General features: G+C 30.7%; 4 protein-coding genes across 4 annotated transcripts; all 4 read left to right on the plus strand.

The window, feature by feature from the left end:
* Positions 1-31: 31 nt before the first annotated feature.
* BX663DRAFT_442965 (uncharacterized protein) lies at positions 32-1,114 on the plus strand (the record flags this gene model as incomplete). Its single annotated transcript, XM_051523549.1, has 2 exons — positions 32-160; positions 1,058-1,114. Coding segments are annotated over 2 exons (186 nt in total), but the record flags the coding sequence as incomplete, so codon positions are not given.
* Positions 1,115-3,230: 2,116 nt separating this feature from the next.
* On the plus strand, positions 3,231-4,470 carry BX663DRAFT_524687 (uncharacterized protein). The gene is made up of 4 exons (XM_051529662.1): positions 3,231-3,365; positions 3,428-4,090; positions 4,156-4,261; positions 4,321-4,470. The coding sequence occupies exons 1-4, from the start codon at positions 3,282-3,284 to the stop codon at positions 4,398-4,400; spliced, it is 933 nt and encodes a 310-aa protein (XP_051378571.1). The 5' UTR covers positions 3,231-3,281; the 3' UTR covers positions 4,401-4,470.
* A 73-nt stretch (positions 4,471-4,543) lies between these two features.
* BX663DRAFT_524689 (uncharacterized protein) lies at positions 4,544-7,274 on the plus strand. The gene is made up of 5 exons (XM_051529663.1): positions 4,544-5,341; positions 5,479-5,587; positions 5,643-6,682; positions 6,746-6,957; positions 7,012-7,274. Exons 1-5 carry the CDS (start codon positions 5,013-5,015, stop codon positions 7,167-7,169), a joined length of 1,848 nt encoding a protein of 615 aa, XP_051378572.1. The 5' UTR covers positions 4,544-5,012; the 3' UTR covers positions 7,170-7,274.
* A 287-nt stretch (positions 7,275-7,561) lies between these two features.
* Positions 7,562-8,515, plus strand: BX663DRAFT_524695 (uncharacterized protein). The gene is made up of 2 exons (XM_051529664.1): positions 7,562-7,583; positions 7,683-8,515. The coding sequence occupies exon 2, from the start codon at positions 7,819-7,821 to the stop codon at positions 8,368-8,370; it is 552 nt and encodes a 183-aa protein (XP_051378573.1). The 5' UTR covers positions 7,562-7,583; positions 7,683-7,818; the 3' UTR covers positions 8,371-8,515.
* Positions 8,516-11,064: the final 2,549 nt, after the last annotated feature.

Consider the following 11,064-nt stretch of genomic DNA (forward strand, 5'->3'; position numbering starts at 1 on the left):
TGATAAGCATTATCACTAGGCATTAGCACTGTTGATAAATCCATCATTGTCTATCACTATTTATTGTCATGGTGGACATCGACTCCCTCTCCAGCAAATGCGTGCCAACCTCTGTAAGCTCAACATCAACACTCGCCGCATTTTAGGTATTCATTATGACGTATTTGAGATGATTGATGGGCTATATTGAGATGAAATGATTAAATAAATAAAAATTTTAATTATATTTTAACGAGCATGGCTGTCAAAATAATAAAAGAATTGAAACCAGAAAAGTACGTTGATTGAGTTAGACAAATATATTTTAATTCATGATAAAGCACATAATAGGTGCATGAATTAAAATAATAAAAAAAGAAATAATAAAAAGCATTAAGTTTTAGGTTGTTGATCTCAATGTAAGCCTAACTAACTTACATTGAGTTAAGAACAGATTAACCTCTACAAAAACAATGTTATTTTTTATTTATTACTTTAATACTAAATAATAGTATTGGCTTGTGCACAGACATTTGTAGAATTCACAAGTAGATAATTTCGAAGTTCAACTTATGCAACTAGACTAAATTACTATTTGAGATAAAAGTAGTTTTAAGACATAAAGGGCTTACCTACCTTTATCGGGAAAACCAATACTGTTCTAACATTAAAACTCATCAATTAGTACTACCATTGCTCTACAGCCTTGATACCCGGATTTTAAACCATTACGACAAATATCAGTTGACAAAGGATAGAAATATCCGTTAATAAGGATGTTTCTCGGATTGCGAGTCTAGTATTGGACATCGTGTATATATGATGACCCTCTGGGATATAGCAACTGCTAATTAAGCCGATGCACGGAATTCCAAAGAAGCAATAGCATTGTCCATGTTTCAATTCGGGATAACGAGCTTAAAACATATAAATAGGACAATACTTCGTAGTAGTAGAAGCCTCTTTCTCTTTTATTCACAAAATAAAACTGAACCAAAAGTTCTTTCTCATTATTTGATGGATTTTTTACTTTCTTTTTCATTATTAAATTGAGTCAAATATCACACATTATCCTCAGGACAAGGTGGTTAGCTTCCTCATTCACGACGAATATGAGTCCGAGTTACGCATATAACTGCAGAAATTCTGAATTTCTGCGCTTGACAACTTCAATATCACTGACCCCGCCAACTGCCGCCACCCTAAGCTCAATAATCTGTCTACTGAAGATAGACTGGTTGCAGTCAGATTTCAAAATTTCTTAGTGTTTTTGCTGCAGTATACAGACTTTCAAGACTCCTATCTACAATTCTGTAGCCAGACTTCTTTATGAAGTTGGGATACTTTGACCTTGACACTTTGAAGTCATTTGACCGTGCTCCGCCCCTATAAGTATACTTCTGGGTATATTATGGACCAGCATAATATTAGTCTTCTTTAACTTGTCTACGTTTTTTTTTATCCTTTTCCCTCTAGCCTCTGAAGAGGGTTTTTCTTAATCTTTTCGACTTGGCTAGGGCAAAACAGTGGCAACATAACCCCTACGTGCCCATTGGCTTTTTTATTCTATTTTAATAAATCTTTAATTATATCTGTATTGGCGTCTCATTTTCGTATGCGTGTCCTATTTTCACATCTGTGACCCATTTTCCTATTGGTGTCCCAATTTTGTAACCTTGTCCTAATTTAATTTGGAAATGACCAAATTTTTTTTTATTGGCTCAACCTAGTTTCGTCGACTGTAATAAGAAGATCTCACCTCTGCTTGCATGTCGTTTTTATAGTCAAATGGTTCGTCCTCAATTAGATTATGGTTTTGCAATCAGTCCTCTCTCTGCTAAACTTAGCAAAGAACTGGATACCTTTCAAAATTCATGCATTCGACGTATCTTTGGTGGTCACTCGCGGTCCTCGGCGAAAGTCATGCTTCATGTTGTCGACCTACCATCTATGAAGACCCGTATTGCAGTCCTCCAAGCGCAACACCTCTTTCGAACTTCCCAATTACCAGCAGATACTCTTCTTGCCCATCTTTTGCCTCATGTTTAGCTCTCAAATAGTCATTCCCACTGGTATAAATTGGCTCAAACTACATTGTGGAAACACCTATGCTCACCAAACATCTCAACGCTCGACCGAAAACAATTCTACACTCTTCGTGCTAAGTTTCTAGACGATCAATTCCAAAACCTTCGTCAAGATACTAATTCCCTCCTATTGTCTTCCTCACGCTCCACTCTTGAATTGGATCCCATCCTTTACTTACCAATGACTACCTCAGAACGTAGCCGAGTGTTTCGATGGAGACTTGGCTGGCTACCGGGTGGTAAACCTAAAGAATGTATCATTCGTCCGTCTCATAATTGGAGCCGGCAACATGCTATTGAGTGCTTACATGTACATCATCGTCTTCACATGCCTGCTTCAGTCGAAGATCCCATCTCGTTTCTCCTCAACTTGCTTCCACTACATAAACCTCTTCGTCCTTCTGATTGTACGAGCTGGTATACTTTATGGCCTATTATTTGTACGATTCTACATGAACTTGATTACTACTTCCATGATGAATTTCCTCCTGATCCTGTCGATCCTGGTCTCAAGCTGTTGAATTGGTTATCCAAGTAATAGTGTGCGTCTTCCTGGTCACTTTGGTCTTATTTGTTTTTAAATTGTTTCTTCTCACTTTTTCGCTTTTTCCTCCTTATATTTTCTCTTAATTCCAAAATACTGCTCTTTTCTTTTTCCTTCTCGTTTTCTTTTTTTCCCTTCTTGTCCTTTAGGAAGGTTTTTATTCTTATTTCCCCTCTATAACTGGCTCGGGCAATATTGCGCATTTATTTCGTCGCTACATGCTCATTGCCAAAAAATTTAAAAAATAATAATAATAATAATAAAACTCAGAATTTAATCGTAAGAAGATCTCATTGCAGATCATAGTCTTAGATAAATTGTGCGGAGTATATATAATACTAAATGATTCTTACTCAACTAAAAGAAAAAAAAAGATAGTAAAGAATAAATTCAAGCTTATGTATTCATATTTTTATTATTATAAAATATTATCATTATTCAAGAAAAAAAAAAAAAAAACGTATTTATTTATCTTATTTCTAAGAAAATTCGCGGTGTATCGGAGTTTAATTTATTATTGACAGTCGACCCAAAAAACTGAATGAAACTGAAAATTGGATTAGACCCAAAAATTTGATGGGTTTTATTATTGTTATTTTTCTTTATTTTATTTTATTTTATTTTTCTTACATTTTTTAATTATTACCCCTCCTTAATTACATGTATATATCATGAAATCATTGAAAAAGTCTTTACTTCTTTTAACTATATTAATAGCACTATCTAAAGCTGATTTAAATGATCCTGTTGAAGAAGTAAAATAATTATAATACATAAAAGCATTTATAATACAAGTCATTCATCTATCTTTTTATAGATCTTAGATGCCACAAATCTAGATACATCATCTGAATTATTTAATACAAAGCAGGCTTCATCAGTTATAGATGTTGGTGTCGAAAAATCTTTTATTATTTCCCTACTCATGATTATCGTTTCTGAAATTGGTGATAAGACCTTTTTAATAGCAGCTATTATGGCAATGAAACATTCTAGGTTGGTTGTATTTATGGGGGCTTTTTCATCATTAGCCATCATGTCAATTCTATCTGCCTTTATGGGTCATGTTGTGCCCAATTTAATTCCCAAGAAATATACCGATATGGCAGCTGCTATCTTATTCTTGATTTTTGGCTTACGAATGATGTATGAGGCTTACGTAATGGATAAAGAGGCTGGACAAGAAGAAATTGCAGAAGTTGAGGAAGAGTTAAAGACTGTAGAGGATCGTGAAAGAGCTCACCAATTGGAATCAATGGAAGTAGGTGGTAGTCGTTTATTAGATGATGATCAAGAGGAGGAAGAGGGAGATAATAAGGCATTAAAACATAATTCTACACAAGAGAAAGCTAAAGAAGGATTAGTGAATTTAATGCAATTAGTCTTTTCACCCATCTTTGTGCAGACGTTTGTTTTAACTTTTTTGGGGGAATGGGGTGATCGTTCACAGATCTCAACAATCGCTTTAGCTGCTGCTAATGTAAGCAATCAATAAATAATGAAATGTGTATATACAATGTGTGTTATTAATAACTATTCTGATAGAACGTTTATTATGTTACAATGGGTGTTGTTCTTGGTCATGGTTTCTGTACTGCATTAGCTGTTATTGGTGGTCGTATGTTAGCATCCAAGATATCTGTTAAAACAGGTACATATCGCTGCTATTACTATTAGTAAAAAATTATAATTAATAATGTTCTATTTTAGTTACTTTTGCTGGTTCAATTCTTTTTATTATCTTTGGTATATTTTATGGTATTAATGCATATAGAATTCTCAAAGAATAATAATTTACTTTTATGTTATACGAATAAATTTGTAAAAGTTGGGAAAACGCTGGTATTTTTTATAGTTTTGTGGTGTATAAAGCAAATTTTACCATTAAATACATATTTAGGTCACAAAATATTTCCTTTTCTTTTCTTTTTTTTTTTTTTTTATCTAATCATGGAATGGATTGAAACAGAAGTTATCCATTCACAGCAAATAACTTCAAATGACATTGATGGTTGTCATCTTTTTGGTTGCCCATACCATAACATTAGCTTTGCACTAACAGAATCTGGACAGGTGTATTCATTTACCTTTGAGGTAAAAAAAAAAACACAAAAAACAAAAAAAATCGATTTATCATTGTACATAGTTTTAAGCTTATGTTTTAATTAACAAAGTTGTATAATAATAAACTTCCAGAAAACATTGTTGAAGTGATTAACGCTTGTCAACAAAATGATCTTGAACATTGTCAATATTATTTAAAATCCTCAAATAATAAAATATATCAATGGCAATTAAAGATTAGGTAATACGCAGATAATATTTTATTTAGCATTTCTGATTTAGTATGTAGTCAGGATGATGAGCAGCCTAAGATAAAGCGTATTAAGTCATCAAGTGACATGATTACAAGTAGCAATGAGTTTGTTTCACAACGAATGCAAATAACAGAAAATAATACATTATTGCTTGAAAATGAATCTATTAATCCATCATCAACTGTTAATGATATTATTTGTCCTATTGAAAAAGTAGATTCCAGTTTTATGGAATTTTTTCATTTAAATAGTGATAATGGAACAATTCTAGGAAAAAAGGATGGCTCAGTCATTTGGAGAAAAGATAATGAAGAGATAAAAATGCTGATATTGCCTGATGAACAAATCAAAAAAATTGATTTTATTTGTAAACCAGAGCTATCCGATAAGCTGAACACTTTATTTGTCTTTGGGTAAAATAAAAGAGAGGAAGAGAGAGGAAGAGAGAGAGAGAGAGAGAGAGAGAGAGAGAGAGAGAGAGAGAGAGAGAGAGAGAGAGAGAGAAGCAGAGGTAGAGAATGAAAAAAATAGGCTGACAGTTATATACTAGTGATCAAGGAACTATTATGGTCTATACGAAAGCATCCTCTGATAATTTAGTCGAGTTAAAGCAATTTGACTTATTAACCACTTCAGTTTATCAGATTGAAAAGATAAAAGTAAGAAATACATTTATTTTGTGTCTATTTTTATACTAAAATCTCTAATATCTAGGACTTTGTTTATATGTTATGCTTGCCATTTAGTAAATTAGTCTTACTTGAATTTGATAAAGATATAAATTTGAAATCAACTCAACTACAAGGCACCTCTGGTGCGCATCAAATTTTTTGCTATACTAACAAAGCGTTATTTGAAGCACTGCTAGTAACATCTTCAACTATCACTATGGTCCAGTACAAGTACAATTCATCAGTATCTATCGTAAACAACCCAGAAGCGATACAACTTGCTATTGAAGACGCTCTAGATGAACTTGCTATAAGTGAATCTGTTATTCAATCCGTCACTCAAAAAGATGAATCACTCAATAAGCAGCTTATTTCGATCAATAGAACACTCTATGCTTTACGTAGTATCAATAATCAAAGAGAATTGGGTATTGGTAACTCATTAGAAACGACAGGATTTGAATTGACAGTACGTCCGGTTATGAAAACGAACGCATATGAATCTTGTCAGTTTAATACGACATGTCATTTACGTGTTTGTATTAAAACATCTAATTTTTTGGAGTTGGAACATTGGGATCTTTATGTTTATTTAATGCATAATGGCATTGGGCAACAGCATCTCATATCATTAGTAGGATTTGAACCACATTATGAAATGGGTATTGAACGATATCTTATATGGGAGCGCGATATTCAGATCGATTTATCATCATTAATATTACCGTTAGAGATTAGTACTGAATTAGTCATGTCTCCAGCGTTTCATTTTCCAGTCTCCAGAATGATATTAGATGATTTTCATTTTGCAATACCAGTTACCCAAGATATTAATTTAAGTATCAAGAAAAGAGGATTAGAAGAAATTTCCAATAGATTACTGCAATCTCTTAATAAGCAATCAATGCACGATAGAAGAAGTAAATTGTATACAGTTTTTGCATTAGGGTTTAACAAGCAAGATACATCATTATTTAATTTTAAAGATACGAAAATATATGTACGATATTTAATTGAAGAGGATTTAAGTGATGAAAAGTATAGATCTATTATGGCTTCTATTTTTAACGAAGGAAGAACATTGTAAGCTTATTATTTATTTACATATATGCATTGATTAAATAGATTTTAATTAGTGTTTTATAGAGAGGATCTCCAACATTTATTACAGAATGGAGCGGAGGAAGCTATATTCAGTTTAGCAGCCTATCCAGGATGTCCTATTATTCTTCAATTATCTAGACTAAAAACTAATATGATTGAGTTTTCAATTCAATCCATTTATCCACCAGCTTTATTTAAGACGGAAGCTACACTTCTACAAAGGATTTCACGTTGTTTTATAGAAAAACCTATAGGTAAATATATGTTAGAAAATAATATAATGTGCATATGTCTAACACTTTCTGTAGATATTAAACGAAATGAGTTGGAAGAATTATTATTTGAAATTCAAGAAAAATATCAGCAAACAACTGATAATTTATGGGATGATTTGAATCAAGTTATCCAACGTTACTATGCTATACATCAAAACGATCCCATAGGAAGTTTATTGATATATGATTAAATAATAAATTTTTATAAAAAGGAAGATAATAATAATAACTAATAGCATATAGAGTTATAATACGTTGTGTTGTCCTAGTTCGTAAAAAAAAAAAATAAAAAAAAAATAAAGGCTCCTATAGCTTAAACTTGAGCCACTCTTATAAGAAGTATTTGCAACGTAAATAGATTTATATACTTTAGCTGGAGCTAATTAAGATAGCAAGCAGTAGTATTATTCATTCTTACTATTGGTGTTTTCACCTTTATCATATTTGCGAAATGTTTAATTATCATATAAATCTTTAAATTTCTTCAAGTGGTATACATATTTAAAAGAAAAAAAAAGGCATTACATAGCTTTTATTTTAGGATTATTCAAACAAAGGATTGGATTGGATCTCTTCAAAATTGGACAAGTCTCTTCTTTCAATCAGTACGTATTTTTATTAAAAAAAATCAAAAAATACATATAACTAATATTTTAAAAGACTATCAATTTTGTTTTACCGTTTGTCTTGTATTTTGTCTCTAGAAAATACGCAGATTCTTTCAAGAATGAAAATATAAAATATTCTTTGGTTTGTTCAGAAGAAATAGCACTTTCAGATTTAACCCTTCATAATAAATCAGCCCCTGTATCTCCAAAAAGTTCTCTTTCACGTTCTACAATGACAAATTCGACAGATAATGATATAGACAGAGTGACAAGCCCTATTAATTATGCACATTCAATTGATAGCGTAAACTCAACTTACAATGTTAAAAATAATACATTATGTTATCCTTCAAGTGAAAGTTCACCAGAATTAGTGTCTCATCATTCGTTTTCCATTCATGACACTTTAAGCAGAGACTCTTTTGAAACAGAGACTTTATGTCCACCTAGTGATCGTTCATCATTGTATAATATTTCATCATCTCTTCCAGAACAAGTAGTTATTCCCTCAACAATACATAATCATACCAGAAGGATGCATTCATATAGTAGTTCGCCCTCAATATTAAGGGAGCAAATATCTATATCAATTCCAACGAACGAGAAAAACAATATTCCAAATAGACAAGATACCATTAATAACCAATGTCGATTTATAGCATTGAAAGCAAGACCATGGCTTAGTCCTTTCTATTTAGCCATTGTCTCATGCGCATTACTTTTAATTTCTATTTTGTATATGATTATTTATAATATTTCTATGCTTATAATAAAGAAGACATAAGATAGATGAGTGGAGGGAATTAATAATCCTTCCATTTTGTATATAAACAATATATTTGATATTCTTTTGCCTAATATACAAACAGCTCAAAAAAAAAAATGAATCCTCTGTTTACAAATAGGCAAGAATAGCTCCATTTCGAAAGAGTAATTCAATGAAAATGTAATAATATTTACTATTATTTTTTATTCTATTTTTTACATATTTGAGCAATTAAATAAGAAATAAAGCATTTTTATTATTCTAAATCATACAAAATAATAAAACTAGTACTACTTTTAGGTTAAATTTTAATTTGATATAGATTTGTAATCAAACGTCAATGTTTCATTAAAGTTTGAGTGAGATGTATCATTTTGAATTTTAAATAATGTCAAAGAATAGAGTATAACTGCTCTTTTATAAAAATTTGTTATTAGTGTTTATAAACAGTTAATAGAAGCAAGTCATAAATCTATGGTGAATTATTCATTAAATATGCTTAATGATTAACTAATGACTTGAATACACGTTTTTTTTTCCTTTATTGTTATTAAAGTATGAATGCTTATAAAATATAAGCTCATAAGATAAAACATCTTATTTAATTTATGTAGTTATATCTATAAATACAAGTATAATATTTTTAATATCATTCTATTTAAATCCTATTCAATATAAAGTTTTTTTTTATTATTATTATTTTAATGTGTATATATGATGAATACAATAGACATTATAAATAGTATTATTATGGAAAGATATATGATATCTTCTAAACCAATCTTTTTAATAAAAATAAACTGTCAAAAAACTATTTAGCCTATATACAATAACAGTAATCAGGCCTACAAGCATCTACTATGCTTCTGGTATAATAATCATAATGTATATTTGAGAATTACATGCACGCAAAATAAAATATTTATATGCCAGGCTTCAGTTCTAGTACCTAAGCATGTACAGATAGAGCAGACATGAATTATATTCAAATGCCTAACACATGTATACATCTATTTTAATTTTAACAGAAAACTATCAGAGGAGATATTCATATACTCTCGTTACCTCCCATACTAAAAAAAATGCCGCATTTAATATAAAAAGTTCAAACTTATGTTATATTTAACTTGTTTGAGGTGCATTTTAAATTAATGAGCAAACTATTGGTACAATATATTTGATGAAGGGTGTTGAAAGTTTAATAATAAAAATTGTATGATAAATAACGCGACCTTTTTTTTTTCTGGTCTCTTTTCCTAAACGACCAACGTTAAACCCGTTATTACCTAACTAATATAATAGACTGTTTATATTTTAGTAGGTAGTTTGTGCATGTGAGATACAGGGTATGTCTTTTTTTTTTTTTTCTTGTACAAGCTTTTGTAGAATTGGAAGAATGTTTGGGATCATTATTCCTGATTGTAAAAGGACATTTGTTTTTTTTTTAAGATTACCATTTTTTTTAGAATGTTCATAAAGTCAGTGTTTTATATTTCTTGGTACAATTTGAAATTCCTTGCGTTCTTAATCTTGGATCTAGTTTTATGGAACTTTTTTATTATAAAGGATTTAGTGCATTGTTCCAACTATTTACATGAACTCTAATGAGCAAAGTGAAAGCCAGTGAATAGTAAAAGATAAAATAAATTAATATGCTTATTCACAACAACAAAATGATTTAGAAAAGTCAGAATATATAAGAAAGGATAGATTATCAACTAGACTAATAATAAGACTATGACTTGATTAGGATTGTTAATTACTAGAAAGCAGATTTCTAGAAATGCAGCTAATTAATAACATTATGAATACAATTTGCGGCACAAGTTATACCAATAGAAATATTAATAACTGTCGTATTTAGAAATAACAGAGAAAAAATAGTATAGAATCATTTTATGTATATTTATTTGCTTTGCCAAGTATTTAAAGATGGGTGGTTTGGATTATTAGTTACAGTTAAAATATTTATAAAAGTATCTATCAGAAAGAGATCGAGTCTTTTGTGACAAAATATGTTTTATTAGCAAGATAGTTTAGGTAATCTTATGAAAGAAAAGCTGTGTAAGAGAATTAGCTTTTACGTTAAAAGACTAACTAAGACAAGGACCACCACAGACGATTATACATATTGAGAATAATGATATGATTTAAAGCACATGTAGTTTTGACGACGATGGACAAGTAAAAGGAACTTGCCAGCAATGTGATTGTTTTTTTTTTTTTTGAGAAAGCAAGGAAGTAGTATTAGCAGTAGTAACAGGAATAAAAATTTTGTGTGACAGGTTCTTTTTCTTTTTTTGGTAGAAAATAACATCTGATATTAAATTAAAAAATGTAGCAGTTGTGTATAGATTGTACTTGACGCAAAATCTATTACTAGAGCTATTACACAAAGAGATAGATATATGTGTATAGATAATATAAACACAATAGTTGCACCAAGTAACCTCTCTTCCTACACCATACCACCGTATAACTACTACCGTAAACTATTACCACGAATGCTACTACCACGAATGCTACTACCACGAATGCTACTACCACGAATGCTACTACCACGAATGCTACTACCACGAATGCTACTACAACTACATTTACCACGAATACAACTACCACCACTGTCACAAAAGTAAGACATATTTAAAAGCTAGCATTTAATTCAGACAGGCAATTCAAAGAGCACTCTAAGGGAGTGCCCTAGGAGGAGTT

Source organism: Cokeromyces recurvatus, assembly GCF_025118155.1.
Source record: "Cokeromyces recurvatus strain NRRL 2243 chromosome Unknown BX663scaffold_39, whole genome shotgun sequence".
In the NCBI taxonomy this organism is placed as follows: Eukaryota; Fungi; Mucoromycota; class Mucoromycetes; order Mucorales; family Mucoraceae; genus Cokeromyces; species Cokeromyces recurvatus.